Source organism: Pollachius pollachius (genome assembly GCF_949987615.1).
Source record: "Pollachius pollachius genome assembly, chromosome: 16".
NCBI classification, from domain to species: domain Eukaryota; kingdom Metazoa; phylum Chordata; class Actinopteri; order Gadiformes; family Gadidae; genus Pollachius; species Pollachius pollachius.
Window position 1 is genome coordinate 4700199 of NC_136949.1, and position 27038 is coordinate 4727236.

General features: G+C 49.4%; 2 protein-coding genes across 2 annotated transcripts in view; both read right to left on the reverse strand.

Moving 5' to 3' along the window:
- daam1b (dishevelled associated activator of morphogenesis 1b) overlaps window positions 1–10724 on the reverse strand; it is a 56548-nt gene extending 45824 nt beyond the window's left edge. Inside the window, exon 1 of the mRNA XM_079753712.1 lies at window positions 10592–10724. The gene's annotated coding sequence lies outside the window, so the exon portion shown is untranslated. The remainder of the gene's footprint in view (window positions 1–10591) is intronic.
- Window positions 10725–11840: 1116 nt separating this feature from the next.
- Window positions 11841–27038, reverse strand: part of ppp1r13bb (protein phosphatase 1, regulatory subunit 13Bb) — a 33505-nt gene continuing 18307 nt past the window's right edge. Inside the window, exons 9-18 of the mRNA XM_079753163.1 lie at window positions 26463–26627; window positions 25731–25917; window positions 22310–22428; window positions 20998–21490; window positions 19285–20090; window positions 18574–18714; window positions 17573–17706; window positions 16307–16473; window positions 15193–15392; window positions 11841–14326 (exon numbers count right to left, since the gene is read on the reverse strand). Coding sequence (XP_079609289.1) covers window positions 14285–14326; window positions 15193–15392; window positions 16307–16473; window positions 17573–17706; window positions 18574–18714; window positions 19285–20090; window positions 20998–21490; window positions 22310–22428; window positions 25731–25917; window positions 26463–26627 — 2454 coding nt within the window. The 3' untranslated portion in view covers window positions 11841–14284. The remainder of the gene's footprint in view (window positions 14327–15192; window positions 15393–16306; window positions 16474–17572; window positions 17707–18573; window positions 18715–19284; window positions 20091–20997; window positions 21491–22309; window positions 22429–25730; window positions 25918–26462; window positions 26628–27038) is intronic.

Genomic DNA, 27038 nt, shown 5'->3' on the forward strand with positions numbered 1-27038 from the left:
CACTACCGACAAAAAAATGTATGCTGCCTTTCCCTTATTGTGTTTCGTTTTACAGTGTTTGACTATGCTGATTAAGATGTTATTGCAAGGGCTGCTGAACATTTAATTGAAGCCCTTCTGAGGGTTTGAACAAATGTCAAACCGTTTATTGTAACGTATCAAACCGGTTTGCTCCTTGACATCACGATTCATACGCAGATGTAAATTGTGTGAGGGAGCATTCTTCCCTGGTGACTTAACTGTACCATTTTATCATCTTCCTACCTATCTTGTCGACAGACAGAATGTCAACAAAATATTTGCACTACCTTAAAATGAAAAAAACTAAAGAAACTAAACAGCTTTCTTTTACCCGGGACCTTTACATTCTTGAAAACGATTTTTAAGTGATAAAACCCACCGAAGCTCGCTTTGAAAATCACACTCCATGTCAGGTTGAACAGGATGTCGGTTGGGTTAACAGCTAGACATGGACAATAAGATAGTCCCGCTCATGCACTCGTCCCCTTATCAGGTGCCGCTGGTCGGTCTAATGTTTTCTCAGGCGCCCACCGACCAATTGGCAGTTCTCAGTGTGTCGCTGTGTTCCAGTGTTCGTTGATTCAATTCCACAGCAATGAGTCAAGAGACAAGTGTTGATTATTGACATAGTGAGAGCCAGGCCGATACTGTGCTTTCAAGGGCCCACTGCCAGCGTTTGTGGAAAACAGAATGTGGTATTGATTTCACGATGGCACCATTTCTTTTTTTTAATCGTGAAAGGATGGAGCGAGAGAATATCATATAATATGAAAAGTTGTACCGAAAGGGTTTTCTGGAAGCGGGATATTTGACAGTTTTATATGAACAAAATCAAATGCGGAACAGAATGTACAGACGCATTTGTACGTCCATCAGGGAGCAGGTTAGGACATCTGTCTCCTACAGTGCAGACCCAGTGCCCTGCAGCGGTGAGACTGACCCCGTCCTGCAGCCTGGATCAGACCTCTTCTTTACATAACCTTAGAGGGGCTGGCTCGGGGCCGGCCGGCACTAGCCGATGCAGTCATGAGTGGATAACCGTGCAAGTCATCCAGCACTGGGCTGCTGCCTCTGAAAAGAATGGCCTGCAGCTGGGATAACAGACAGGTCTCGTTCCCACACAAAACTCCCATTTCCCTCCCTCTCTCTCCCTCTCCCCATCTCACACACACACACACACACACACACACACACACACACACACACACACACACACACACACACACACACACACACACACACACACACACACGCAGGGCTTCTGTTCAACTGAAAACAATGGCTAGCATCAGTGGGAACCAACTTGTGTTCTGCTCTAAGTTGGCCAACTGATAACTAAAAGACAAACGTAGGCGGAAAGACGAGGCGAGCGTAACTAAAGAGAATGAGTTTGAGCCCATGTTTGATTATGGTACCAGTTACATTGCTGCTTATTCATATTGACTGACCTCTTCCGAACAACAAGGTAACTGCCCTGTGGATAACTTCTCTAAACGGTCGCTGTGAGCTGAAAAACAATGATAAATGTTCAATTCAAGTCAACCTTTCCAATGATCTTTGGAGGGGACACTTTTGCGTCTAAAATGAATCGATGAGATGACATTTCTCTATGGGACAATGAAGCCAACATGCAATTTTTCCGACAAATTGTGGGGGGCTGGTGTCGAGCTACGGGCCAGGGATGACGGAGGGTTCGAGAGTTCACGTGCACATGTTATTTCTACCCGTTTGGAGGACATGTTAATCATTACGCATCCAAGGCTGCACTCTGCGTTATCCCTCAGAGTTCAACAAACCTCAAATGAAAACAACCCGTTTCACCCCACGGCGGGTTCCTCGGACTCTCTTGTTTTAAAATCGTACCTTCGGAAACAGGTCATTATCATTACACAAAGGTCAGGCCCTGTGCGGTGTACATCGTCATACGTGGGAAAACACAAACAAAACAGTGTACTGTGAGCAAGCGGGGCCGATACATTGATCTGTGACAGACCACTGACTGACCGCTTTGAGGACGACACTGGTGTCACATGAACTCTGTTTGACTTCCACCACAGTCTATAAATACTGTCCCAGAGACAGACGCTGCTTTGATAGTCGAGCCCTGCGTGAAGAAAACGTTAGCCTGAAAGGTGAGGTCGGATCTGGACCACTTCGGCAAGGATGTGTACTTTGGGAGGCCAAGTGCCTTGGGGGGGGGGGGTACCACATGTGTTTGGGGTCTGGCAAAACCGAGGGGTCTAAATATAGGCATGACGACCCAGGATTAAACGAAAGCAATGCGTGATTCAGGGAGTGGTTCCTTAAACCGAAGGCCGTAAATCTGACGGATGCCCGCCCTTATCCTGGTGGGTGCAGGACCCCTGCAATCGCGAACTAAACCCCAGGAATGGAACAGGGTCCTCCCCCCCACCCCCTGGAACAAGGCTTGTAATTTAGCACCTAGAATAGCAGAGTCCAGCCCAGATGAAGCAGGCAACAACACCCGACTGGAAATATGGAAGCAAACTGAGATGGTTATAGGAGAAAGACCGCAGTAGAAACCAGGCTTGGCTGATTTCTAACCACAAGGTTTAGCTTGTCCTAGAGAAATAGTTCACGGGAAAGACACCTTTCGTTGTTCATCATTAACCAAATCAAACATTACCCGACATTGACAGTGTCGTTTCTTTAAGTTACATTGAGGCTACAGGTTGATTTGAGTCGTTTTCTTTACAGGCAGAAGCAATATATACTATCTACATTCGATTCAACACCAAAATATGAACTAAGATGAAGGAGCAAATAAGCCTATTAAAACTCTGTATCCAAACTTAGTCCGATAATAAAAGAACGACCACGTCTACCAGTTCATAAAGCTTCGAGCTCGGCACTCTCTCATCTCCGGAAACCCCGCTTCCTGCGACTTCACAACGCCTCCAGACAGGCAGCCACAAAACAAGCGTTTCGTCCTCTCGCCGGTTCCATCACTTTCCATTTGCTAAAACCGACTAACGATCAATATCGCCGTGGTGATGAAACCCTTCCCCTGAAACGGGGGAGTGATGGGTAGCTTCTGAGGGGCCGCGCGTCTCCGCACATTACCACAGCTGCAAGGAACGTGCTCGTAACGGTTTGGCGGAATTTAAAGGCTAAAAGCCTTGGCTTAGAACCGTTGATCCCCCCCCACCCAGATGTAGGCCTTGCACATGAATGCTCTGAACATTTTGCAGTTATAAAGTGTTGATTCAGGTGAAAGGAATGGGGGAATAACAAACGCAGACATCTCCTAGTCTCGGCGTGACCGCCAACAAGCGTCTAGGATGTAAACAAACCCGCGCGGGTGAACGGGTGAACACGCTAATCCTACCTAACCCAATCACGGCACCGTGGCGGCGGCGGCGGCCTGCGTTCAAAGGGTGTCAACACACGTTGTAAAACAGACATAAGCGGACAATCTATCCGTACGGGCTTTGCGTTACACAACCCCACTGCCGTGCTGGCAACGAGTTCAGCAGACCAGACCCGGTCCGTGTGAAAAGGTCTTGAGTCAAAGGGGAGGAGGCGGGATGTGGGGGCGCTCTCATGTGTGCCTGCCAACCAGGATACGAGGTTGGCAGGCACACAGAGGGCCGCCACAGTGGCAGAGTCTGGGATAAAACCCGGAGCAACACGGCCAACACTCTGGGCAGAGTGGGCGCGTAGCAACTGCAAGCCGCTTATGTCAAAGTACTGTGATAATCCCGGGCAGAGAATACACACACGCACACACATGTTTGCACGCACGCACACGCATGCACACACGCATGGACACGCTCACACACATGCACACACTTTTTATACCTCGACCATAAAATTCATATTATTATTATTATTTTTTTAAATGGCAGACAGTGATTTTGATTTGCTGGACACCAACCGGTGGGGCTACGAGAAGGAGGAAGGAAACACTGAGGATGTTTCGGGTGTATTAACGTGACGCTAATAAGACCACCTGCTGCTTAACAGGAGCGACCTGACAGCCCAACTCCTCTGGCACATTAGGCAACCAGCACGCCAACACAGAAATACATCAGGCCCGTGTCGGTGAAACGCACCGCAGTGCGTGTTCGCTGCTTCGTGCTCCACTTGCAGACAGCAGCAAGCGGGCGAGTGGGTGCCGCTGGACGGGGTGGAAGAGGAGTGTTTCTAAATGAAACACCGAGTGGGAGGACTTGGCATCCCGAACGGAGCGACCATCCGCTAAACAACGCGGTTCAAAACGGTAAAAATGTATTCGGTTGTACAGCCGTGGTTTATGTCGTGTCGGTTCGGAGGCCTGTTCCAGCCGGCGTCTTGATACCCTGTCACCTGATATCCTGTCACGCTGAGAACCACAACGCCACGAGTTCGGTGGTTTCCGTGTTTTTCGACACAGCGCCTCGCGACTGCTATTACTACTGTAGGGTACGCACAGAGTCACATGAAAGCGACAACAAAGCATACATGCTGGCGAGCAAAAAGGTTTGACACCAAGCCACTGAAACACTCTCGTTTGTGGAGGAGCTTTCAGGTGTTGATGCAGCTGGTTTTGAGCGAGTGCGGGGTCGTGTTTTGACGGTCTCACCGAGTCTTTAGCGGTGTTATCGCACCGATAGACTATACTGTGGGAACCGGACCGCGACAGCAGCCTGACAGCCGTGGAGAGACCGGCTCCTCTACCGTTGTTGGACCGCGAGCGTCCACTACTTTGGCCGCCTAGCTGGTGGAGCGATAGCATTGGACCACACACACACACACACACACACACACACACACACACACACACACACACACACACACACACACACACACACACACACACACACACACACACACAAAATGTCATGGAAGTTGTGACAAACACAAATTCACAGACGTGCCGTCACTGACACATGGAACACTCATGGCAGTGGTGACACACAGATACAATATCTTTTTTTTTTTCTTTTTCAGCCATTAAAAACTGTGATTGACACTCAGGTCTCCTGCCTTTCAGCTTTGTAACCAACCCCATCTCCTCCACTATTCTTGGAATGACGGCAGAAGGTATAAAAGATGGACTGAGACAAGTCAACACAACCCCCCCCCACTACATGTACTTGTATTTTATTGGTGTGTATTTTATCACTGCACGTAATTAACTGCGTGGGAAACTCCTGAATGAATTGATTGCCATCATTTCCCTCAATGGCCCTGTGATCTTGTCCAAACTCGCACGTGAGTTCTGAAAAAAAAAAAATACTCTGGAATCAGGCAGCACAAAGCACGCGATGGCCTGGCCATCGGGTGTTGATCTGAATACGAAACGTGTCGTCTGTCTGCGTCCTCGGAAGATACTCTCTAGCCTTTCACACATGGGGAGGGTTAGGTCCCCACACGGCTCTGCTGGCTCGCAGGTTAACACTGAGGTCTTCAACACAGACGCACACATTTATTGCACGGGATGGCCCCAATTACGTTGATAATACACAATGTACATGAGGCATACTGGATGTGGTTAGAGATTAATCGGTGTGGTACATGTTAGATAACTAAAAGCAGGCTATTCAGTCTTTTCCCTGAACGAAAAGCATAGCCGAGAACGATATTGACGTTGACAGGATTCTAGGCTAAAGGGCATTGTGTTTTAATAACCAACCCAAGACCAAACATCTCTCAAAACACAATGCGCCCACTTTGTTCCAGGATAAGATGCACGACTGAAACAACGACGACCTCAAAGCATGACACACATGAATACGATTTACTTCCACTGCCTACATATTAACACTAATACCCTGACCTACAAAACAAAAGGCGAGTGGGGACTCATGTTTCACTACATATTGAAACAAGAATCCCAGTTGGCCAATAACACTCCCTCCCACGCCCACACCCAGCATCTCGGTTATGGCATCCACCCCCCCTCCATCCCCTCCACCCACCCACCCACACCCAGAAAAACAGAGCCCACATGCGGCCCTTTGTCTGAACAGAAGGGGAACTGCTCTCCCTTAACATCATGCTGCCGGGGGCCCCCACTAGCATTGATTATTTTTGATTCTCATTATCATGGTAATCGTCTGTTTGCCCCAATATCTATCTGGTGCAACGCAACGCCCCTCAACCCCACCATCACCCCCACCATCACCCCCACCACCATCACCCAATCTCAACCCCACTCTTACCCCCATACACAACCATCTCTTCCTCTTTATGGGAGGAGAACCGAGCAGTCAGGGAGAACTGACTTTGTCGTAAAAGCAGTGCTTATAAAAGTCCACGCCTTAGACCTTCTGGGGTGAAGGGAATTGGTTAAAAGCACATATTTACCCTGAATAAAGCTAATACTAGATATGAAATATAAAAGATAACAAAAAACATATACTCCAGTATTCCCACCGAAGGCTAACGCAACGTGCTGACAAAACCAACAGAGCCCTGAATGATCCCGCAAAACGTAAGAGAATAAGAGAAAATAATATTTGCTAAGATTAAAGGTTGAAAGCACAGCCTGTGAGTGTGTATTTTGGTTGTCTTCTCCTCTCAACTAAAGGAACAAAAAGGAAAAGTACCGGCCTATCAGCAAGCAGCCAAAAGTAGCACAGGTTGTGCTGTGGTGTTAATCTCAAACAGGTACGTGTTCAGATCGGCCCAGAATAAAACTTCAGAGGGGTCACCCAGTTCCAGTTCTCCCACGGAGGCGCAGGAAGGAAGACGAAGGCCTTCTCTATACTCTCTAGAGCACTGATGCATCGCTGCGACGTCATTGGCTCCCCTCTGAATCTGTGACCTGCCACACCTCAATTCGACCAGAGGACACTGGAGAAGTTTCGGGCTTGTGTTACACAGCTGTGATGCTAACAACAGGGAACTTGGATGATTTAATTTTTGTTTTCCGCAGACTGACAGAGGCGGCTTCAAAATAAAAGCCCCCCTGCTGTTGGGTTTGCAGAACCAATAATAATGGCTTTGCAGCGGCTGGAAAGTAAACACTTAAGGCGATGGTTCTTCTTACCGAAACTAATTTCAGGAGGCAGGGTTTCCGTCATCTTGTCTTCCTTTTTACCGCAAATGAAATCAGAGCCATCACGGAATGCAATGATTTATTATCCGACGGGCATTTGGCCTATCAACCCTCCCAAAAGATGGAGTTCGGGGAGGCCTTGAGCCCATTAATTAAAAGGCACCCCCTCAAAAGACGGTCTAAGGGAGAATGGAGTGCCTGTGACCTTTCAACTCTGGAGAATGAGCGAGGTCAAGAGCCAAAGGCCTGGCTGGAGAAAGAAAAATAAGTCCTCAATCGTGGCGTGGCCATCTAGACCTTCACCAGAACCTTGGATTGATATCCGAAGTATTGATTGATTGACTTCTCTACGTAATCGATCAAACTCTTCGGTATCTCACAAATATGAATTGATGAATTGACTGAAAATGACATGAAAATATACAATTTGTATACAAATGTTTTCAAATACCTCAAACTATACAAACATGAACAGTTAACATGGAGTTCTGTAAGAAGTTGCTTCAACCAAGGCTATAAAGTTACAAAAACAACAACTATATTTCAACTCCTTTGTTTCCTCGGCCAAACCAAAGGGTAAGATCAACTCTAGAAAGGTCTGCCCCAGACAATAGCCAGCCAAGACCAGCTGTCCCAACATTGAGGGCAAGTGCAAAACCAGACCAGACTGGGGGTGGGTGGTCGGGGTGGGCTAAGGTCGGGGGTGTGGGTGGGTGTGTCAGGGCAGCGGTGCCATGGGGACAGAGCAGGACCATAGCGGAGCAAGGGACGCTAAAATGAGGCCATTGTCTGGCCCAAGTGAAGCCCAACGCACAAAGGAAGGCCACATTCAAAACATACAGGCCTATTGTTGTGTGGTTAGCCGGCGGAGCCCCGTGCATGCTCATTGGTCAATCCGACGACTACTATTAGCTTGTAGGCTACCACAACATAGAGTGTCATAGGAAAGATGGGTTCAGATCTATTGACAGTGGACGGACATAAGCACACACTGACATGGTCACATATTCTCTCTCCATGCCCTGTTAAGAGGCTTGGTTGAGACAAACCATCCCAGGATCACTAGAGAAATAACCAGGGAGCCAGTATGTGTGATCATGCTAGCAGTGCTTTAACATTCAGAGACAGAGGCCTTCAACTCAATTCAGTTGTATTTGTATAGCCTTTAAATCACAGGTACAGTCTCAAAGGGCTTAGGAGGCCAAATATTTATGAATGACCTTAAACATCAGAGCCACAACACAACGTTATTTGATCGCCTCGTTTCATCCGATAGTGACCATCTATTCTAGTCCTACAACTACGTCCCAATTCTCCCAGTTTTTCGCTATAGCCCACTTCCAAATAAATCCCATTCACGGTGTGTGTCGCACAGAATTGAAATCGCACCGAAAGGTTCACCCCCTGTTGCCCCACCATCTCCATCAGGCCCAATACTTCTACCACGCCAGAGAAAGGCCTCAGGGAGGGGATTTATCATCGACAAGGCCGTCTTTTCAAAGCATCGTCACGCGTTTCCAAAAAGTCAGAGTCATTAGGACTAGGCCACCGAGTGACTGGAGGTGCAGCCTCAGCAGCGGCAGGCTTCCCTTTGTCCGCTGAGAGACGGCTCAACCAACCAACCAACACCTGCCCCGCGCCGACACAGTCCCCTGGGGACCCCCACAGCCCCTAGGCCTCAGCTGGACCGGCCCTTTCTGAATGACATCCTCCATCTAAGGATATAATTAGGCTAAACGCGCCCCTCCCCCCGACAGCACTTAGCCTTTTTTTTTATTTTTTTACTTTGTAGTCCCATCAAAATAAAAAGGTCAGCAACGGGGGGCTGCCTATTCTTCCTCCTCCACCCCCACCATCATCATCCTCGTCATCTTCCTCCGATTACAGTTCCAGTGTTTTGAAATGCATCACGCAGTTCATTAACCCTTCTCCCACTGGGATAGGGTAAATATGTTTATTTATGTGTGTGTTTGTATTTGTGTGTATATTTATTTATTTATGTGAGAGAGAGAGAGAGAGAGAGAGAGAGAGAGAGAGAGAGAGAGAGAGAGAGAGAGAGAGAGAGAGAGAGAGAGAATAAAGTGAGACTTCAACAGAAGGAGCTAGTAAGGGTAGCAGGAAGGTCCATTTAAGGGTAGCAGGAAGGTCCATTAACGGCATCAGGCAGGTACATTAGATGTAGCATGCAGGAAGGTCCGTCAACGGTAGCAGGCAGGTACATTGCGTTTCAGCAGGCCTGAGTAATGTTGACACTTTGGACGCCTGTGGTTGGGTTTGACTCTAAATGTGTTGAGTCATGTAAAGAGACTATGATCTTCTTGCTTCACTCCACCTCAGAAACAAACTCCCAGACAGCGCAGGGAGAGGTCGGAGGAGAACGCACGTCGACAAAGGCGGCCCTAAAGCAATTACCGACTGGAGAAAACTAAGCGCGCCTATAAATCTGACTGATCACTCGCAACATGCAGCGAACTCAAAAACAACACGCATAACTCAAGATGCCATGGCTTGTCAACGAGGATTCACAGCCTGAAACAACTCCCCTTGTCGGGACCGTAGCTATGGTTGTATTCTAAATAAGAGCAGAGTTGGTCCTTGCGTGTGTTTATAGTGAAAACATGTCTCCGAACCACCCAATGTTAAGCCTGCTCACAAGGCCGCAGCCCATTACAAGCACATTCATGCCCACGTTGATTTAGAGTGCTGTAATTCCTGGGAATGCAAGACATTTCTGATCATCAACAAACTGGCTATGGACCTAGCACTACCATCTGTTGTCTGTGGCAAACCTGCTGCAATTGCATGAAAATTAGTCATTTTATTCGGGTTGTGCATTTTGGTGGTGTTGTTGAGGGGGGCCAAGGTTATTAGCCAAACTATGTTGGCCCGTGTTACCGCAGTTTAAACGGCATGTGTTTCAAAGGGGGGATCCATATATTTTTCCTGACAAACAACTGTAACTTAACAGAACCGAATTAACAACTAAGGACACTGTGTGTGTGTGTGTGTGTGTGTGTGTGTGTGTGTGTGTGTGTGTGTGTGTGTGTGTGTGTGTGTGTGTGTGTGTGTGTGTGTTCCTCCACTACTTATACATCACACACACGCCGCCTGCAGCGTCACACCAACCATGTGGAGCGTTTCAGAACAAAGTTCCCCCCTTTGAAGTTAACAGCACCCGTCAGCTGTGCGGTTCTTCCCCCGGGACGGGGTAGGAAGGTCGGTCGTTCTTGCGCCACAGTTGACGAACAACGCTACGCAAAATAATATGCAAATGATCCCGGTTTACGTTGAACCAGAAGGTCGACCGGGAGGATCACGTTTCTGCAGACAGGTTTTACGCATCGGAGCGACGCGTTGTAGGACATCTCAAGACAAATAAACAGATAATAAAAAGGCCACGGCTCGGTCACTGGGGTAGAGCCGAGCTACAATGGCTGTCTGATCGCACGGCCACACGGGTGACACCGATCAGAAGCCGCCTCGTAGCACGATGAGTCTCTCACCGAATGCGGTGCGCGGACAAACCGTCTCGGCGTTAACGCGTCGTATTAAAGTGGTTCTCACCTTGCAACGTTGCGCATTTTCTTGTGTCACTTTCTCCAGAAGTTCATCAGGTATGGTGCTGTGTGGGTACAACAGACGAAACACACAATCGAAACGCACTCCAGAGACGGTTCAACCGACTGGTTGGTCCGGAGTGAATGTGACATCATCGATCTGCCTCGACCGAGTTGGCACCGCCACCGCGCATGCGTCAGGTTTTGAGAACGAGAACCGTAAGGAACCTGCGGTGCTTCTTTACCCCAACTATAAATCAACCCGTCCTGCTGTTAAGGATTGACCTCGCTGATGAAGTACCTGCACATCCACATATAGTTAAACATTTATTTGGATTGATTGGTGTTCCTGGTCCATGGTGTTTTTTTATGGATCTAGCAGATAGGACATGTGGATATGTGTAATCTGGAAGAAACAAGCGATGCAGAATGCAATAATCATTATCCCATTTGCAAATTTACTTGGTAGGAATATGCAATAAATAAAATCGAGGCTTAATTATCTCAGTTCATAATAACTTCATAATAATCACCAATTTCAAAGGCGATCTATATTTTATATGAATTGAATTATGAAGAGAATAATTTTCTTCGCTTTATAATCGTTGCAGTTGCAGAGAGATAGGAAAGCAAAGAGTGCAACACGTAAATTATTGGTATTTTCTGGACCAACGCTGACACCTTGTGGTTGTCATATGCATTATTTTAAGTGTGCCAAGTGCTGTAAAGACTGTTTTGCGTCTGCACTACAGGTAAAAAATATATTCCTTGTCATTTAAGTGCCGTTTAACATCGCTTGTGGGGACACAGAAATATCAGCCACATGCTCGATCAACCATATGAGGCTCGTATCCAATGTCCTTCCATCACTCAGCGGTTGCGTTGAAGGTTTGACACAAGATTGGCCCATTCGATAATTCGATCATTTGAAACTCCCCGAATTAATGAAGCCATGAAGGAATCCGTTGACTTAAATCAGCACCGTGTCTACTGTCTACTCTCCCCCTTTGGTGGTATTCAGTTAAGTTTAGCGGTAGTGCAGAGACAAAAACTATAATGTTATAATGTTCAATCAAACATCCCTTGATGACCGACAGGCGACGTCTCTGTCTCTCTCAAGCACGTCTCCCCTCGGCCGTCCCCTAACCCCCCCGCTGCTGAAACAAACTGAGCACATCGAGCCACGTGTCTCATCATGCCAAGAGCTCCAGGTTTTTTATTTTATTTTATTTTATTCAACATTTACAGAACCGAGTGTTGTACAGCGTTCCATGTCTCCGTACGGCAAAAAAAACGTATCTCTTTCATCACCGTTATCGTCCACACACCCATGTACAGGTTAAAGGTCAAAGTAAAGCTGGGGCCACTTTCATTCTGCAGGCGTGACTCTCCATCCGGGTTGGGGGTTTGGGGAGGGGGGTATATCGGTTTTGGAGTGTGGAGGTGGGAGATATTTGCAGGATTGTCTGAAGCAGCTTCGGTGACACATGAAGCTTGCCCCATTTAATAAGACAGAAATGGGTGGCCCGCTGTTGGTGTACAGGAGTGAGTGAGCCCTTAGTTCAGATACTGATGTTTGGCATACGGAGGGTAGTCATGGGACCCATGGCTCCAGTTCAAACCATAAGGAAGGTGTAACTGAAAAACAATGGGGATAAACTGTATTGAGCTGCACCTCAGTGGGCAGGGACTATTTTACACAGAACTTAATGAGGGGACAATTTGTAGTTTTTGGGGGAATACTACAACTTCAGGGGGAGACAAAAAGAATTGTTGATAAGTCATTGGGAAAACTGTGTGAAATTGTGTGTGAAATTGTGTGTGTGTGTGTGTGTATTATGTGAATTAAAGAAAATGTTTAGAATTAGTCAGTGCCGAGTCTGAGGTACATAGTTTGGATCCTGATGTTTTCAGCCTCTTTCATTAAAATCATTAAATAAAAATGCTGCTACCCTCGTGTGCTTGCCTTCGCCTTCGAGTAAAAGCATCTCGTCCAAAATAAAAGCATTTGTTAGGGCCCCATAGTTGCGGGACACCGGGATACTGAAAGTGGTTTTAAATGCACAACCGATTCATTGAACTCCACATTAAAACAGATTAGGGCATATACAGACTGCATAAAAAAATAATCAGTAAACCGAACATTGTGAACGCATTTGTGTACACTCCTCGCTAAATCAAGACACTGTTTAATCTGTTTGGCTTATACCTTTGGTCGTTACAAATATGAAAGTCATCCAATAGCATGGGGGCAATGCAATACGGAGCCAATGGACTCGATTTAAAAATACAGTTTTCAAAAAACCCAGACACTGTGATTCATGCGTCCCAGAGTGTGAAACCGCCGCTCAAATTCGTTGGTGGTTCGATTCATAAGAAGTCTTTACCCGCTGTGAGACATTGTGTCTAAAGCGATGGCAGCGGGTTGACTTGATGGAAACAGAAGCGAGCATCGAGTTTTGCGACTGCGGTCATGAAATGGGATTAACGGGATTTGGTGAGTTCATCATGAAATGTTAAATCCTATAATTACTTGTTTTCTGGCCAGACTGGACCAAGCAGGTTTTCATTTTGGTTTGTACATAGATTAAAGGGTTTTCATTTCCTCGGTTGGGGGGGGGAGGGGGGGGACTACTTTGTACAATACTATAACGAGGGCTTGTCATTAAAGTCAACGTGCCGTGTCCTTTCATACTGCAGCTTTAATTAACAGAACGCGCTCGCTTCATCATTCCATAAAATCGAATTTGCCATCTCAAATAAAAATTCAAAGCTAAATCGCCTCCGGTGGCTTGGAAAAACAGCACACGTGTGCAGTGACACAGCAGAAACCGTGAGAAGTTCCTTCCCAGCAAGACCAACCACACCAGTTCAGAAGTCCAGTAAAATGATCTCACTCGCCGCCTCAACATCAAACCAAATCTCTCACATGCTGTGAAATGTCTTCTGACCCGCCCTCCTCTTCCTCCTGCTCCTCCCCCCCCACTCAGAGCGTGGTGTGATGTAAACCTGACGTGACCAATCAGCAGGCTTCATATCGTCCGGACGACCCGGAGGGTGGGTGGGGTAAGGTGGGTTGGTGGGGGGGTCCGTAGACGGCTGAGCACTAAGCCAGAGACACCGTGACACAGGTTAGTGTTTTATTCTTCAACGGGACGTCACATACAGAATTAACGGCGAGTTAGGGTAAAAAATTAAATAATCAACCAACGCTGGGACACACACACACACGCACACACACATAAGTTGGCAGTCCAGCGAGGAGTGGTTAAAAGGAGGAGTGGTTAGGAAGGACGTTCACATTTGGAGCGCTTGAGGTTCAAAGTGCGAGCGTGAGAGTTTGTGTGTGTGTGAGAGACTTGGTGTGTGTCTGAGGGCAACACGCAGGCATGCTCATGTGCCTGGCTGTCAATCAACACGTGTCAAGAGTTTGTGTCAAGCGCCCGCCCCTTTGTCCTGTCAAGCGGAGGTTTGCAAAGGACAAAAAAACGTAAGCGTCGGGGACAGGGCGTGGCCACACGGAGAGGGTGAGAGAGCATGAGAGAGAAAGAGAAAACCAAAGAGAGAGAGAGAGAGAGAGGGAGATGGAGCGCCGGGCTCGCTTGTTCGTGGCTCTGGGGGGTTTGTTCGTTGTTTGCTGCTCGCTTCTCTCGCGTGGCGTTTGTTTGTTCGTAGGCTCACTGGAGGTGGGACGAGCGGGCTACGCCAGCGACCGCTGTCTGGGCTTGATCCTGGGGTACAGCTGAGAGACAGAACGGAGGGAAAACGATTAGAAATACATTGGAATGAAGTCGAGCTTCGTGGTTATTAAAGGGGTGGTGTAACGCCACCAGGGGGGAGTGTGGTTAGCCTTTTCCTGTGTTTTAGTGACATCATAAGTGGGAGCGTCCACCTAGCTGATTGCTGGATAAATGATCAACATTTGCCAAGGTCCACTGGGTAGGCTGGTAGACTGATCTACCTAGAGCACACCTAGGATCTACACGCCCACTTGTGATGTCACTAAAACTCTGGCTGATTTTCAAACATGGCTTGTACAACTCGCACCTATTGGCATCCTATTGCCCCTTTTAGAGGGGTAGTTCGGAATTTTGGACATAGGGCCTAATTCCCAAGTTAGCCTTGGTGTTCTTCATCATTAGAGACAGTTTAACACATTTCATTAGTTGCAGAGTTCGCTCATGCTAGGCTAGCGCACGGCAACGGGCAATACTAGCCTGCTAATAAAACAGTCTTACCCACTCCACAGTACACCCGAGATAAATCAATTAAAAAGACATACGAAAGATGTAAATGTCTGTGTTGATAGTATAATGTTAGAAATAAAAAACTGTCTCCAATGATAAAGAACACCAGGGCTAACTTGGGAATCGGGCCCTATGTCCAAAATTCCGAACTACCCCTTTAAGGTACATGTAAAACAAGTCTCCTGTGAAACCCCATAAGAAGTAAACAGAAGCAGACCCCTAAAAATAAAGGGCATTTCGAAAAAAAATACAAGTTTAACACAGAGGACTACAAATCCCATAATCCCATCTGCTACGAGTCTCCTCCCTCGGCTGTATCTGCGTGTCGGGTTGGGGTGTGCGCGTTGGGCCCCCCACTCACCCCCAGGAGGTTGCGGGGGATGTATCCCTCGCCGTCTTCGAGCCGCGCCCACCACCAGTCCGTCTCGGCGTCGTCGTGGCGACGCAGCACGGTGATGGCGTCGCCCTCGGCGATGCTGAGCTCGTCGGGCCCCTGCGCCTCGTACTGCCACAGGGCGTACACCGTGCCCTTGTTCATCACGCCCAGCTTCTCCTGCACGCCTGGGGGTCGAGAGAGGGGTCAGGGGTCAAGGTCAGGAGGGTTTAATGGAGGAGGCCCCGCCCACATTGGGGACATCGCCGGGTTAGCGGCACTCTTGAGGGTGAGACAGTTCTAGGCATTGGTTATAGTAGTAAGGGTAGGTTGCTACTATGTAGTAAAATAACAATAGATACACGCATGGGTATCAAACGTTTGTGTGTGTCCTTGGTTTTGGTTGGTTGGTTGTTTGTGGTAGTAAATGTTGGTTACTTCTATATATGTGTATATATATATGGGTCGGTTATAGTAGTAAGAAAGTAAAATAACAAAATAGATAAACGCATGTAGGTCAAAATAGTTACATCCGCCTGTGACCTTGATTTTCGTTGGTTGGTTATAGTAGTAAGGGTTGATTACTACTATATATGGGTATATATATATATATATATATATATGGGTTGGCTATAGTAGTAATACAAACTAAAGAACAATAGATCCACGCATGTGTTCTGGGTTGGTCAGACACATGTAACCTCACAGAGACTACTCTGTACAATAGGGCACATTCAAGAGGGCTTCATTGTAGCTCAGTACACAACAGACAAAGATATGTACGAAGGGCTTTTGAAAAGAACAAGGCCTAGAAGCCTGTTGATGTGCACGATTGTCTGTTTTTTCTTTTCACCTGTATAATAATGGCACCTGGGTCGCTACAAGACACATGAGCTACACTGGTTAGCGCACTTGAGCTAGACTGATTGGCATAATTGAGCTAGACTGGTTAGAATAATTGAGCTAGACTGGTTAGCGCAATTGAGCTAGACTGGTTAGCGCAATTAAGCTAGACTGGTTAGCGCAATTGAGCTACACTGGTTAGCGCGCTAGCAGGTTGGAATAGGACCCAGCCCTCAGTGGACAGGGGCAGGAGGCTCACCGTAGAGGAACTGGGAGCACTGGATGTAGCCCTCCTCCATCTCCTCACACTTGTCGGCGGCCGTCTCCACGTCGCTGATGGTGCTGGCGAAGATGGCGGCGCCCGACTCCACCAGCAGCTTGCAGAGGTGAACGCTGTTACAGGAGGCGGCGCAGTGCAGGGGCGTCCTGGTGGAGGGAGCGGAGACAGACACGGAGACGGACAGAGAGACGGACACGGAGACGGAGACGGACACGGAGACAGAGACAGAGACGGAGAGAGAGACAGACACAGAGACGGAGACAGAGAGAGACACAGAGACAGAGACGGAGACGGAGACGGAGACAGAGACAGAGACGGAGACGGAGAGACACACAGAGATGGAGACAGAGACGGAGACGGAGAGAGACAGAGACAGAGACGGAGACAGAGAGAGAGACGGAGAGAGAGACAGAGACAGACACAGAGACGGAGAGAGAGAGACACAGAGACGGAGACAGAGAGAGACACAGAGACGGAGACAGAAACAGAGACGGAGAGAGAGAGAGAGACGGAGAGAGAGACAGAGAGAGACGGAGAGAGAGACAGAGACGGAGACGGAGAGAGAGACAGAGATGGAGACAGAAACAGACAGGGAGACAGAGACAGAGAGAGAGACAGACACAGAGAGAGAGACAGACACAGAGAGAGAGACAGACACAGAGAGAGAGACAGACACAGAGAGAGAGACAGACAGAGAGAGACACAGACACAGAGAGAGACACAGAGACGGAAACAGAAATTGTCATTAAACCATAGACGGTGGGATTCTCACTAGTCTAGGGCCATAAAGGCTTATATTCAAGCCTTGATTCATTTTTTCTCAAACTGAACTGTCAAAAGGGGCCTATCAAAATACATAATATGGACAATGATGAATGAGGACTACAAGGTAATGGAGTTATCAGACACTTTAGGGATTCACCCAACAACTCATGTCAGCAGATCATCCATCACCCAATGTTTTGGAACTTTTAAACTATTCAAAAGACAAGCAATACTTTGTGCAAGCCTGGATTCATTTTTTTATGAAACAAAACAGGGGCCAAATAGAGGCCTCTCAAAATACATAATGTTGAGATTATTTGTCCGCCAAGATCCAAAGATCAAACAAAGAAATAGACGATTGCCGTTGTATTACGAGAATTAAATAACTACTTCTTCCCATTCCCATTGACTCCCGTCGCAAACCACCTAAAGACTGTAATCCAGAAGCTAACATGCAGTATCTCTGAGTGGGGTACTGACCACCCGTCGCTGTCCGAGGCGTTGACGTTGACGCCGAAGTCCAGCAGGAACTTGACGATGTGGTGGTGGCCGGCGCAGACGGCGTTGTGGAGCGGGGTGATGCCCTCGTCGTTGGCCGTGCTCGGGTTCTCCACCTGGGAACAGCACAACTTTATTGATACAGCGCTTTCTGCGCAAAACGGCAAGACGGTGCCCTAAGGTGCTGAACGAGGTAGGGCTGCTCAATTATGGGAAAAATCATAGTCACGATTATTTTGGTCAATATTGAAATCACGATTGTTCAAACGGTTATTTTTGAGCTTGAAAACATGTTGTATTTATTCAGAATGTCTCTCCCAAAAACAACTTTATGACTGAGAACTTTGAAATTGTGCCTTAAAAAAATACACCAAATGGACAAAAAGAAAATGTTCCTATCCAATAATATACAGATATGTATCCAGCTGATCTGCCCTTTCTATAAAACACAAAAGAAATTGAAAAACTTGATTATATAAAACGATCAATATATTTTGTTATCGTTTGACGCTAAAATCGAAATCGCGATCAAAATTAGATTTATCGCCCGGCCCTAGAACAAGGTAACCGATACAACAAGAAGAAGACCCGCACTACATTTACATCTTGTTTGAAGAGGTTTGCTGTAATTGGAGTACATCAGGGGTCGGACCCAGTACCTCTTTGGTTGGAGTCAAACCCATGCCTTTTTATTTTGGCCAGTGGCCACTCAAAGCGCTTTACAATATTGCCTAACATTCACACACACACACACACACACACACACACTGACGGTGGCGTCAACCCACACTAGGAGACATCCGGTTATGAGGAGCCGGGGATCGAACTAGCAACCTACCGGTCACACATCAACCCGCTCTACCTCCTCAGTCACATGCGGCCCGATCGCTAAGCATTAGCCCTTAGCCACTGCCCTCTCCTGCCCTACATCTATTAAAGCCTCTCGTTAAATGACTAATCATATGCAGGGACCACACGCTGACCTCATAGATGATTCGCTGGACCAGGTCAAACTCCCCCTCCAGCGAGGCGTCCAATAAGAGGGCCAGGGGGTTGAACTTGACTCGCAGGCCGTGGCCCGTGCGCTCCGAGTTGGGCTTCTTCAGGTTCGTACGCTTCTCCAGCTGGGGGGGAACGTACACCGTGACGGAGGGGGACAAGTGAAGGGTGGTATCAGACACTTCAGGGAGACACCAGACAACTCGTGCCAGCAGGTCAACCTCACACAAACTCTGTGTCCTGGACGGGACATTAGGGAACTGTGGGACTAAACTATTCAAATAGTTTTGATTGATGGGTGATGGGTAGATGAGGGGTGGCGGGTGAATTATGGCTGAATTATAGTCAAATTTTGGCTGAATTATGCGGGAATTATGGGTGAATTATGGCTGAATTATGGCTGAATTATGGCTGAATTATGGGTGAATTATGGCTGAATTATGGGTGAATTATGGCTGAATTATAGTCAAATTATGGCTGAATTATAGTCAAATTATGTCTGAATTATGGTTGAATTATGGCTGAATTATGGCTGAATTATAGTCAAATTATGGCTGAATTATAGTCAAATTATGTCTGAATTATAGTCAAATTATGGCTGAATTATAGTCAAATTATGGCTGAATTATGGCTGAATTATGGCTGAATAATGGCTGAATAATGTGCTGAGGTGACGTGTGCTGTGCGTCTCTCACCAGCGCCTGTGAGGCGGCGGCGGCGGCGGCGCTCTCCTCCGGCGAGCTGACCTCGGGCACGGGGCTGGGCAGTAAGGGCTCGCCCCCCCCCAGGGTGTTGTTGTTGTTGTCGTCCTCCTCCTCTTCCTCCTCCTCCTCCTCCTCATCCGGCTCCTCCTTCACCGTGGCCGGCGACTCCAGCATCCTCCCTCGGTTGTCGTTGGCGTCCGCCGCCAGGGGCGGGGACTCCGACCCCGCCCCCTCGCCGACGGCCGGCGGCGGCTGCTGCAGCTCCGCGTCGGACGGGGCGTTGCCGTTGTCCGAGTCGGGCCCCCCGGGGCCCGGGGCCGGCTGGTAGAACGGCGTCCCGTTGCCCGGGCTACCGCCGCCCCCGACCCCGCCTCCCACTCCGCCCTCGATGCCGCCGGCCAGCGTGTTGAACCTCTGGTACAGCAGCTTCTGGATGTTGGGCCCCGAAGGGCCCTCGGGCTCCGTGATGGAGCTGCGCTTCTTGAGGGGCCGCGGGGCGTTGGCCAGCTTCTTGCGGAGGCCCTCCAGGTCGGCGTCGCTCTGGTAGCGCAGCGGCGAGTGCACCATGGGGGTGAGCTTGGTGGGGCTCAGGGGCCGCGGGATGTGGTCCACGCTGGGCGGGGGGGCCGAGGTGCCGTCCAGGGGCCGGAAGCCGTCCAGCTCGTCCAGGCCGGGGTCCAGCCCGTCGTCGCCGTGGTGGAGCAGCTGCAGAGCGGGGAAGGCCCCGCCCGCCGCCATGAAGGGCAGCGGGGAGGGCGGCGTGGAGCTGGAGGACGACAGCACCGGCTTACCGTACACTGGGGGGGGGGGGGGGCGGTGACACAGACAGGCAGACAGACAGACACACACACACAGACACACACAGACACAGGCAGGCAGACACAGGCAGACAGAGGCAGACAGACACACACACACACACACACACAGACAGACAGACACACAGACAGACACACACACAGAGACAGACAGACAGACACACACACACACACAGACAGACAGACAGACACACAGACAGACAGACACAGGCAGACAGACACACACAGACAGACAGACAGACACACAGACACAGGCAGACAGACACACACACACACACACACACAGACAGACAGACAGACAGACAGACAGACAGACAGACAGACACCCACACCCACACCCACACAGACACCCACAGACAGGCAGACACACACACACAGACGGACACACACACAAAGACACGCAGACACACGCACACAGACAGGCAGACACACAGACGGACACAAAAACACACACACAAACCAAAACACAAACAAAAACAGACACACACACACACACACACACAGACGGAGAAACAAGATATTAACAACGCACTTAATAACAATGACTTAATTCTCATTTTCTGCTCGACCAACAAAAGCTCCAAAACGACCAAAATAAATCCCAATAATGTAACCCAAGTGGGCGTGTCCACCTGGATGTGTGCTGGACAGACCAGTCCACCCAGTGGACTGTGGCAAACGTCGCTCGGCCTTCCGTCACACATCTAGGCGGACACGCCCACCCGTGATGTCACAAGGGGGCCGGTTTCCGACACGGCTTGTCGCGGCTAATCACGCTCACACCTGGCGGCATGTCCTGTGACCTCCACCATACCAAGTATTCACCACTCCTGCATTTAGGGGCAGACAGAAGACGGCCAGAGAGACGGGGCTTCCGGCCGGGGCTCACCTGCTTTGAGCGCGGGCTTGGGGGGCTGGCCCTTGGGGGCCGCCTGCTGGAGGTACATGTGGTAGATGGAGCTGGAGTTCATGGTGGCCGGGCCCTTGCGGGGCGACTGCGGCCGCGAGGAGCCCCGGTCGCCGGGCAGGAAGGGCCGCACCGCCATGGCCAGGGGGGGCTCCAGCCGCTCGCTCAGCCCCGGGGGGAACAGCGGGGAGAGGGGCTGCTGGAAGGTGGGGCTGGGGGGCACCGAGATGCGCTGCTGGATCTGCTGCGAGGAGGAGGACGAGGAGGCGGCGGTGGAGGACGAGGAGCCGCTGCCGGGGGCCCCCCGGGGCCAGGCCGGGGCCGGCAGGTTGGGGTTGGGCCGCGGCGGCGGGGGTACGTCCTTGCGGCGCTCCAGGGTGGGGGCGGAGGGCGGGGAGGTGGTGGTGTGGTGAGAGCCGTAGGGGGGAGGCAGGGGCTTGGAGGAGGCCGGGGAGGAGACTTTAGAGTCCAGAACCTACGGACGGACGGACGGACGGACGGACGGACGGACGGACGGACAAGGCACGACAGACAGCTTTACAGGTGTACAGGGAGAAATAACTAATTTTACCAACAGCATCTTACCAGAGATGATCCAAGGATTGGGGATAGGATTATTAAAAGATTATAAAATAATAAAACAAGGAAAAGTGGTTAGAAGAGAGGAAGATTTACCCCTGGGTAATCTACAAAAGGTGTTTGCTATGCATAGCACCCATAATATGATGTATTCGGTGAGGACGTTTACCCAACGGATGCAGTAAACCCTTAGTGTTCACTATTAGACCATAGACTACCGGCCTGGGACAGGTTAAGGCCTCGGGGGACCTGATACATGGGGGGAGGCATTAGGCAGGGAGGGGGAGGGAGAGGGAGAAGGGGGGAGATGGGAAGAGGGGGAGATGGAGCCTGGGAGATGGAGAGGCAGGAAGATAGAGAGGGAGAGAGAGGGGGAGGGATAAAGAGAGGAGGAGCGAGAGAATGAGATAGAGCTGGGAGATGGAGAGGCAGGAAGATAGAGAGGGGGAGGGAGAAGGAGAGGGTAAGAGAGGGAGGGGAGAAGGGCAGGGAGATAGAGAGGGGCAGAAAGGGAGAGAGATGGAGATGGAGAGGGAGAGAAGGAGGGGAGGAAGGCAGGGAGACAGAGAGGGGGAGAAAGGGAGAGACATGGAGAGGGTGAGGGAGATGTAGAGGCAGAGAAGGAGGGGAGGAAGGCAGGGAGACAGAGAGGGGGAGAAAGGGAGAGGGAGAGGAAGAGCGGGAGGGGGAGGGAGACGAGCAAATCCGCACTAACCTTGTCTCCGCCGGGGGAGCCTGAGGTGGGGCTCTTGCCCTGGACGTCTGACCCGGAGTCCCTCCGGTCGGGGGGCTTCAGGGTCGAGGGGCCCTTGGGGGGCCAGCCGGTGTCCACCGCTGGGAGGGGGGGGGGGGGGGGGGGGAGGAGAAGGTGAGCCAGGGGGTAATGGAGTGTGGAGAGTGACCGTGGTGGAGGATGGAGGTTGGACTGGATATACTGAGTGAAGATGTGTGGATCATCCTTCTCCTCCACCACCACCACCACCACCACCACGTCCGTGGTGGTGGTGGTGGTGGTGGTGGAGGAGGAGGAGAAGGATTAGGGACTGAATGCTCTGAAGGTAGATATGGAGGAAGATGTGTCACCGAGTCAACCTTTAGGCATCCCGGATCCACGCCTCCCTACGATTAATAATGATTAAAACGTCGCTTCGGATAAAAGGGTACGAATAAAAGGTTTAAACCGTATGCACTTACACCTCAGCTTAGAAAGGACGCTTTCATTCCTTACAGCTATCCTTGCACTGTTATTATATAATAACAGTGGAAGGATGATAGTCTTTTACTATAATAACATACGCTATGATATTGCATACAATATTTTGAATTTGCACTCTTTTCAGAACCGCGTGGACCATGAGCAGGGATATAAAATAAGATAAATTATATATATATATATATATATATATATATATATATATATATATTCAAAAGACCAAAAACCTTCTGCAATGATGTATAAGGGTAATCCCTTGCACAAACGTGAGTCACAGTTTTATAACAAATGCCAAGGTCAATGTTTTTAGAAGAAAGCACAAAAACCCCAAATCGTGTTTACCGTGAGAGTGAGACCGAGATAGACATAATTACATGAACAAGGCTAATCTTTCTAGCCGCTCCCTTGCTGCAGATGACATAGGAGGAACGTAGGAGATAAGGCAGACAGGGGAGGTAATGACAATGTACGGAATGTCATGTAATGAATGACTTGAGGTGCAGAAAACATGGAGCCTTCGTAGAAGTGGAACAATTCTGCACACTGGGACACATATCTCTCACACGCACACACACACACACACACACACACACACACACACACACACACACACACACACACACACACACACACACACACACAGGATCAGCAGTGCTTTGACGTGACATTTTCTTAAATTAGGCGACTGGGAGTTACGACTTCAAAAGAAGAGCCTTCTTGTTTGTCTCCAAAAGGAGGACAATTAATCTCTGTCTTGTTGTTGTTCATCCCACCGCGCTTTATTGTGTACACAACACAGGTTTGGCTGGCACCCGATGGCTCGTGATAATATCAGGACGATTTCAATCGCAGAAGCTTAGGCCAGGATGTCTCGTCTGATTCGCCAGCCTCAACTCTCGACATTGAGTGATGGATACAGTTTAAGCATTACCGTTTGAGCAGTTTTGGAAACGATGACTACATTGATTTGGGAGAGGTCGCCGTAAAACCGCACGTGACATGTGACCAAGTGTCTGTGGAGTGTGTGTGGATGATGGCTGGATTAAGCAGCCCCAGAATCAGTCTGATTTGGACCATCATCCACACACACTGCAAAGTTCCCAATTGACGTGACTCTGAAATTCAATCCCAACTCCTCTCTTGACTGAGGAGACTCTCTCTGTTGTTCTGATTGGCTGCCACTAAACAACAGCGTTGTTTTTATTGGACGAGACCGCAGCGCTGTGCCCACTCGGCGGGACTACAGTACTGAGACAAAACGTTTCTGCTGCATGCTGATGATCCTGCGCGGTCCTCAAAGAGAACGTGTGGGACGTCGGTGAACCATGTGGGGGGGGGGGGGGGGGGGGGGGGGGGGGTTGTGCACTCACGGGGCATCCCATCGGAGCCTGCGGGGGCGGGCTGGGTGGCGGGTGGAGACCCGGGCACGGGGTCCACAACGATGTCTAAATCGGAGACCTTCCAAGTGCTGGCGGGCTTTCGCACGCTGCCTTCGACCCCTGTTGGGACCACCCCCCCCACAACCCCCCCATCCCAAACCAACCCACACCCACACACACACACAGGAGTCCAACACAGAGCCAGCAGAGGGGGGGGGGGGGGGAGGGAGGAGGGGAGAGTGGGGAGGTAGCAGGACAGTGGAGGCAGAGAGAGAGAGAACAGGGGGGAGGAAGGAAGGAAATGGTAAGAGAAAACACAAGGTGTACATCAAAGAGAGTGCACACACACACACACGCGCACACACACACACACACACACAAACACAAAAGGCACAGGAAAAGAAGCAGTGTTAGAAGGAAGATTAAGAAGAAGAAGAAGGGGGAAAAACAAATGCAGACTTCAGATCAAGACACACACCAGAGCGACTTCAGTGAGGGGCGGGGAGGCAGGCAGGAAGCGTGCAGATTACCAGGGGATTTGACTGTTCGCGTGCCGAAGGGGGTTGCCATGCAAAAGGAGAATACGCGTACCATCGCCACGGATGGATTTGTCAAATGTTTCCCCGAACATGGCTTAGCACAAGATTTGACTTTCCACTCGTTCCACGTGTGTTACATATGCTGGCACGCCGCTGGGAACCAATCATCGGAGGGGAATTGAAAGCCGGCTGACGGCAGCTGACGGCTAAAACGGGGCGGTCGAACATTGCGTGAGGCACCGGGGTCAGGAGGTCTCGGACGAACACGTGTATGGTTTAATACCGGGATATCTCCCCGGCCAATGTACCGTGTTAACACTGAACATGAATGCATGTCTTTGCATGGCATCGTTTTCTGTTTATCTTGAATAATTAGCCACAGCAAAACAGGGCGAGCCGATTGATCAACTATCGGCTCACACAAAAACAACAGCTTGGAAACCGCAATGAATTGTTTCTTTAAAGATTGTTTCACAATTACACCAACACATTTTCAGCTGAAACTGAACAAAATAGTGTTAAAGGACCATGTCAGTCTGGGTGATTGAACCATCTTCTCCGCCTCTCCTGGCTCAACTAAAACATCTGTTCAAAAATGACTTGGCAAACTTTGTGCCGATCCTATCCAAGAGAATGTCTTGTTAGCTCACCTGCCACACACTTAAACCACAGCAGCAGCACTTTGGTCTTTGTGAGACATTCTGTGAGTCATTCCGTTAAAGGAAAGCGATCCACTATTTATCGTCCACAGACTCCCTCACTGTATGAACGCTCATCGACTCGAAAGAGACAAAAAGTGCCTCATGCCTCTTCTCCACAGCCAAGGCTGAGATCACTCTCTCGCTTGACCCTCCCCGACAGAACCACTACAACAAAGGCAACTTGAGAAACCATGTTGCAACGGATGTTTGAGGGAAGGCCGGGAGAGAGGGCCCCGGGGCCTCAATCACCCAGGCCTTCAAGCCCCTCCCCGGAACACGAGCCCCGGGCGCGGTCGGACCTTACCCGACTTGCTGCGGCCGTTGGGGAGCTGAGTGTTGATGCCCAGCGTCTGGGGCTTCAGGGGGTCCGGAGGCATGTTGTAGCCCCCCTGCTGTTGCCCCGGAACGGGCACCTGTATGTAGGGCCCCACCGCGGCCACGCGACCGAGGGTCCCCGGTTGGGGGGAGGGGGGCCCGTTGGCCTTGTTCAGCTGAAGGGGGGGGGGGGAAGATACAAGAATAAACAGAACGGTGAAGACATCTTAGCGGGTGGGTGAGAGGTGGTGCTTTTTGGGGTGAATTATTCCTACGTTAATGTTGTTCCTTGTATCCGATATGAGAAATACAGCGCATGTTGTAGTCAGATGAAAAGCTCTTCAGCAATAGGCCCTGACGGCACTACTACTACTTCTGTTTAACAGAACTGCACAGAACCTTATGCTATTGTCAAAAGTGTAGAACCAATGACCAAGAACCGCCTTCCCGTACACTACGCACAGACATGTACGCACAGACAAACACACATGGACACGGAAAGACAGACAGACATAGACACCAGAGAAACACAAAGGCACACGCACATAGACACACATATACAGACAAACACACGCATACACACAGACAGACGCTTGACCAATTGATTGGCGACACTTTGCGCAAAACCTGAACCGTTTCAACCGTTTTTCTGCTAAAAGATCAGTGTTCTAGGAGTTGTGTTTGCGTGTGTGTGCTTTGTGTGTGCGTGTCCTGGCCTTACAGGGACGATCTCTTTTTGACGTGCCTCAGCTTTTTTCTTGTGGAGGCGCTGCCGCAGCTCGCTGATGCGCTTGTCCATCAGTGACACCTCGACGTTGCGCTTGTTGAGCAGCTCCTTCTGCTGCTGCAGCTTGCTGTTCTGCTCCTGGTTCAGCTTGTTGCGGATCTGCAACAGGCCAACGGTTCTCTTTCACTTCTTTACACGCACGGCGAGTTAATAGTGACGTGGTGAAATGAGTCCATACCAAAATTGAACGTAAAAAGAGAACCGAAAGATATGAATATTTATTAATATGTTATTAAAAATAAATATCTAAATGAATTATCAAGTAAGGAATGAATAAATATTAATTCATAAAACACTGAGTTCCTAAATCTCTGTTCTATGTTTAACTTTGTCCCAGGATGTTCGCCTCCAGTAAATACTCTCTCGTTCACGTCATCGTTTGTATCGTAGTGACATGGTCACCCTGTTGTCTTTCTCATCAGCTTTGAACCACTTGATGGAGCCAAAGGCAAATCTCCAAACAAAAACAAACCTTACTTTATATTCCACAAAGCATGTGTACTACGACGC